General features: G+C 37.4%; 1 protein-coding gene across 1 annotated transcript; it reads right to left on the bottom strand.

Annotated features, from left to right (window-relative positions):
- Positions 1-3,156: 3,156 nt before the first annotated feature.
- On the bottom strand, positions 3,157-4,474 carry LOC149188687 (caffeoylshikimate esterase-like). The gene is made up of 6 exons (XM_089410038.1): positions 4,442-4,474; positions 4,151-4,297; positions 3,958-4,088; positions 3,743-3,880; positions 3,530-3,628; positions 3,157-3,486 (listed from the first exon to the last, which is right to left on the bottom strand). Exons 1-6 carry the CDS (start codon positions 4,464-4,466, stop codon positions 3,157-3,159), a joined length of 870 nt encoding a protein of 289 aa, XP_089266164.1. The 5' UTR covers positions 4,467-4,474.
- Between the last annotated feature and the right edge of the window lie 1,506 nt (positions 4,475-5,980).

Here is a 5,980-nt window from a genome sequence, read left to right as displayed (position 1 = left end):
CCATTACTTCTAAACAACCGCATTAAAGAGCAGAATGGCCGAAAGTGAAAAGAACCAGCCTCGAGTCGGCTGCAGCATTTATCAGCTATGGGTTTCCACACAACCGACTCAAGAAGCACAACAGAATGTCAGAAAGATCAGATTTCATTCATTATGAGCAGCAGATTGCAGCAGAGACTCTGTCAGAGAGTTGAAGCGGTTGATGGACTGTTATGACCCCTATTGCACTATATATGTGAAGACACAGCAGTGTAGATGATATAGAGAGCAAAAGAGAGAAGAGGAGAGCACGCAGCAGCGTGAAGAAAAATGCTTCTAGAATAGTGAAATGCACATCAATGCAGATTTGAATGTAATTTGTTTTGTGATTGTTTGCTATGAGAGAGGGTAGAAAACACAGCAACATGAAATATTTGCAGCTGTTTTGTTGATAAAACAAAAGGAAATACGCTGCAGTGCGTATGTGCTAAATGAATGTAAGACACAGATTGAAGTGCCTTTGAAGAAGGCATGTTGGAGAATCCCTCTATTAGAAGGAGGATGCTATTTGTGTGGAACTGAAGCATTCCTTGGTGAATCCCTCTGTCAAGTGGAAGATGCTTTTTAGCATAGTCATTGGTGAATCCCTCTGTTAAGAGGAAGATGCTCTTCAGCATAGATTGGTGAATCTCTTTGTTAAGAGGAAGATGCTTTTGTAATAGCAGTTGTGAAAATCCCTCTATGTGAGGAAGATGTTTTTGTAACAGTTGGTTTATTGTTAGTGAATACAAGTTTTCTTTGTGTGTTGTTGTTACACCGTAAGCAGAAAATACTCTTGACGTCAAAACAGAGTGTTGATGTTACACCGTAAGCAGAAAATAGTCTTGACGTAAAAACAGAGTGTTGCTGATACACGAGTTTCAGCATTGCTGAAACACCGTTGCTGAAACACTGCAAACAGAAACTTACGAAACTGCGTTGCTGAAACACCAGTTTCAGCAAAGCGATTTTTTTTTGTTTTCGTTGTGTTAAAACAGAGTATTGTTCTGTTTTGTTCAGTTTTGTTTGGAATTATCCTAAATTCCCAACATTTTATGGTTTCTTGAGCTGCAACTCCTTCATTCGTTCTTTTATTCCCACCTGCAGTTACAAAATGAATATAACCTTAACGTCAAATCTCATGGCTGAAAAAAGAAGGAAAAAAAGGTCGGTTACGAATGAAATTCAGATTAGTTAAACCAAATATTAAATCAATATTCTCAATATTCATGCAACGAAGTTATGAAAAAAGAAGAGGACTTCTACGGGCAAACATATTACCAGCATAGATATATCTTATGGACTGATTTAGCAACATAGATTAGCAGTTTCAATTACCGCCAAAAACCAATAAAAATAATCTATTTTAGATCTATTTAAATTGCTTCCAATCCAACCTCGATGCCCTCCTCGTTTAGTCACTGCCTGAAATACGATGACCAGAAAACTGGCCAAAAGCTGGCGAATCCCAGAACACTGAGATTGAAGGCCATACCGAAGCTGCTCTTGCGATCAAGGAATTGATCATAGAAATATTCCTATAGCACTACTACAATAAACAACTCGGCTACTGCGATCAAGAAAAACTGAGGAATTAAGCAGAAAATGCTGAGAGGGATTGGGGTTGGTGGAGCAAGTCATGAGATTTTGCAACATGGATCCTAATGTTTTCTATCAGAGCTGCAGACATGATGGATAGTATAAGTAAAAGGAAGCCGATTCCAATCCATTGAAGAACAGTTATTCATCTTTCATTGCGTGTTATTCTTCTGGCCAGTGGTTCAATACAATGATTAAACATAACCACTGAAACAAGTGCAGAAAGTGGTTGGACTACCAGAAGAGAAGACACTGGCACTTGGAAATGTGGACCTAGTTTTCTATCCATGGTACTGCCTTGCTTTACGAAGAGCGATATGCTCAGTGAGAATACCATTCTAAAGATTAAGCAAGAGAAATAGATGGGTGCTAGCCTCAAGATAAGCTTGGTTTCCTCTACTTGAGTTACTGGGCAAACATACCATGGGTTTGGCTCTTTTCTTCTCCCTGTATCAGTATTCCATGCTGGAGAGTCTGGTACCATTATGGCTGCTTTGTCTAGAAACCTAATACATTGCCAATGAAAAAAGGAGATATCAAAATAATAATGATTGCTTTTTCTTCCAAATTTTGTCAAAAGCAGGTGAATTGTTTTCATTGAATTTTTGTGAGAAACTTAGTAAAAACTTACTGAAAATTATCTGTGTGCATTAGCAGCTTGGGACCGGATTTTATGAACTCAACATCCTCATCCTTCTGGTAAAACAAGCTTATGTCTGAAGGCATGTTGATATTTCTTTTTCTTATAAAAACCACTGCAACAACTTGAGCGATTCTAGTGATGGCACTGAGTCCAGGAACCTTGTGTCTGTATAATGGAGTCCCAAACGTGGAGATAAACGTTTGATGATTAAATGATGGGATAACAGCATGCGCCAGGTTACCCATATAGAAGGAAAATTGTCACTCTATATTGTTTGTTTTTTTAATATCATTTTTGTTAATCTTTGGAGATAAACATTTGATGATTAAATGATGGGATAACAGCATGTGTCACATTCCCCATATAAAAAGAAAATTGTCCCTCTATATTGTTTCATATACTTTTTATTGTTTTTTTAATATCATTTTTGTTAATTCTTATAAGTGGAAATAGATGAGAAGCACAGTAAAATTTTAATTATTATTTGGTAAAAAATTAATTAAACAACCAATTTCAATATGCAAGAAAATTATTGCTTTTAATTTTATCCATGGATGGAGTGGCCACAAGGATAAGTGGTTTTTAAACCATCGGATCAAAGGAATTAATTAGAAAAAAAAAAATTAAAATACCCAATTCCAATAAAAGGGAGGCCTATTGGCATAAATATGAACCCACCTGGTTGAAAAGAATAAACCACATAAAATAATTTCAAACTCTGATAATTGCGCGCAACCTGTTGCCATTTACAGCAAATGGTCTGTTCCGGGATGCAAAAAGCTTTTCACAACGCACTCCACTCCACGACACATCCGTTTGCCGTTTATTATACGATTTTATCATTAACATCACTCCTGCTCGCTTCCCCTTGCAATACGTCATTCATTTAGTTTAACTTATTTAATCGTTGACCAGGATAGGCTGTCGTTGGCAGCCTTCCGTTCACTTTCCGCTACCATCGTGGTGGAATCTGCCGAATCCGTATTGCTCTCTGGATGGACGTTTTCGGGGCGCCCTACTGCTTCACTTCTCTTGCCTAACCATGCAATAATGTCTGAAAACACTAACTCTATGTGTTCTGGAGGTTCTCCATATGTCAATCCATGCCACATATGGGGATACAGTTTCAGCGTCCTGTCTATGCTTTTGGCAGAAGCATACAGTAATTTGCTCACAAGCGGGTTTGTCACTCTATCGGCTTCACCATGAACAATCAGAAATGGCAGCTGCACAAAGTTGCAGATTGAATTAAATGTTCGAGTATGGTACCTCGTCCAGCCGCTTCTCTATGTCCACGCTGATCGCGAGAAGCTCGAAAGCTGTCTTTAGACTAGGCCGACCTTGATAAACTAAAGGATTTGCGCGAATCTGTGCTTATGTGCAGATATTAGAGAAAATAACGAATCATGAAAATTAATTAGAAATTCTACAAATTGCGTACAATTCATAAACAGGTGACAAACAAGTAATACGATTCACTACCTTCTGTCTCAATTCTGGTTCCTTGAAGCCAACGTCTACAATATCCTCAGTAGGTACAACCTTCCACGTTGGGATTATTGCAGTTAGCTTCTTCAATATGCTTATAACCAGGGGGTGAGGCTTTAACTCTTCTGATATCTGTTGCAACAATAAACAAGGTGAGTGCGCATATAATAATTCAACCATGCAATGTGAAATATTAATATAATTTATACCTTGCACATAGGTGCAACAAGAACAGCTCCACTCCAATAGTTAGGCTGCTTTCTATGGATGAGAAGTGCCACTGCTCCTCCCATTGATTCTCCATAAAGGAACCTCGCTTTCTCCCTATACTCGCCGCGTTCTGCAATGTAACTATCATACTTTCTTATTACCAGTTGACATTAATTACCCAATAATACATACCAGCGACGGTCCTGAAAAAAGTTGTACAATCCGTTACAAGGTCATCGAAGTGTTTTATGTAACAGCGTCTTCCAGCAGATTTGCCATGCCCTTCATAATGTATACCAAATACTGCATACCCTTCCTTTGCCAGCCTCATTCCTGTGTCTGATAATAGGTCCAATTGGGTTATTAATTTTAGAGCTAAATTAATACGAAATTTTGGTAAAACCACTCTAACAAATATTGTTCATTTATGAACATCCTGGTCATATTTACTTATATTATTCCAGGGAAAAGAGTTAGAAGTACCTTCCATGAAAATGCTGCACTCCATGCCATAGCCTGCAAGCACAACAAGAAAGCAAATTACACAACAGAAACTTAAAATCCTTAACAAATTTACAAAGTGGCGAATCCATGGATTCGCGACTAGGTTGCGTTATGATGTGGACGATGAATTGGGAAGCTGACCATGGCAGAGACATATGACGGCGTTGGCTTCCTTATCTGCAGTTGACCATCTGCAAGTAAAGAGCTTCACTCCTCGCGAACTTTCAATGAACTCCTGGATGAGGATTTCGTTTAAAAGAACATTAGTAGTGGAAATTTATCAGTCTCGTGAGACACTGACCCAATATTAAAATCTCACCTTCACAGCTATTGATTATTTGAGTTTAATAACAAAAAATAATCATTTCATATGTATAATAAACTACTTTGGTTGAGACATGAGAACTTGCCTAAGATCTTGGCTGGATTCTCTTTAATTGCTTCTTTTTATCAAATTTTTACTTTCATAAATATATTTCCAAAAGAATTTCATCCCTTTCAACACAATTTGTATAGAAATTTGATCCTCTCAACAATGAATAACTTAAAAAGTTAAATTTACGAACTATTTCTTTTATGTTACTGCCGTTATTTACCTCTTCATAGTCGACGAGGCCACTGAGTTGTTCCACCCCTGACATGTCCGCCGCCGCCTGGAAACGAAAAACAGTAGATTCAGATACTGTCATAGAAAAGTTAACGTAACTCCGCATTTGCCACGCAATAATCTTTGAACTGCAGAAATAAAGGTCTTAAAGATTGGCTCCAGAGTTGCAACCCTGGCATGCAGGCAGGACGTTCAGATAAATGTTCTGCGTTTCTTGCCACGCAATATTCTGCGAACTATACGAGTGAAAGACTTAAAGACTGGGTCCAATAATGAACCAAGTCCCCGAAACCTGAAAAGAAAGTATAATACTAATACTATCAAATCTAGCATAAGTCGATTTTCTTCCACTCTTATCAATCTTATGCCATCAAATCGGTACGCTCTTAGCTGCATTCATCTCTTCTCAACATGGATTGTGTCCGAAATAGATGGAAACGGAGTTGTCTCTGTTATGGAGTTTTTCAGTCAGCCAAATAATTTTTGGTAAAATGTGTTTTTGTTATATATAAAATGTATTCTCTGAAAATTTGTTGAGATGATCATTTTAGTGATGTATAATGTGTTTCAAGTATATCCTATGGTATCCTATCAATATATTTATTTGCTCATTTAAGTGATTGTAAAATAGTAGAGTTTTTACCGCACTAAGTTATAATCAACGATTTAAAAGATCCTAAGCATGTTTCACCAACTAGTCTTGATCATATTACCACGTTGTCCATATTTGAAAACTTTGGGTCAACATTTTTTATTTCTCATACTGATGGATTGAGAAAAATTTGGTGTGAGAGATTTGATTTTCTAAACTATCACTCATTGTAGCAACTATATAATTAAAATGTTGTGAGTAGTCTTCCTTCCATTTCTTGCAAGGATGGTGGTTGTACCAATTGCATTCTTATCAAACA

Source organism: Pinus tabuliformis, chromosome 3_1, assembly GCF_031772625.1.
Source record: "Pinus tabuliformis cultivar Carrire ecotype Pingquan chromosome 3_1, CPIR1, whole genome shotgun sequence".
In the NCBI taxonomy this organism is placed as follows: Eukaryota; Viridiplantae; Streptophyta; class Pinopsida; order Pinales; family Pinaceae; genus Pinus; species Pinus tabuliformis.
This window is presented reverse-complemented; position numbering and strand designations above follow the sequence as displayed.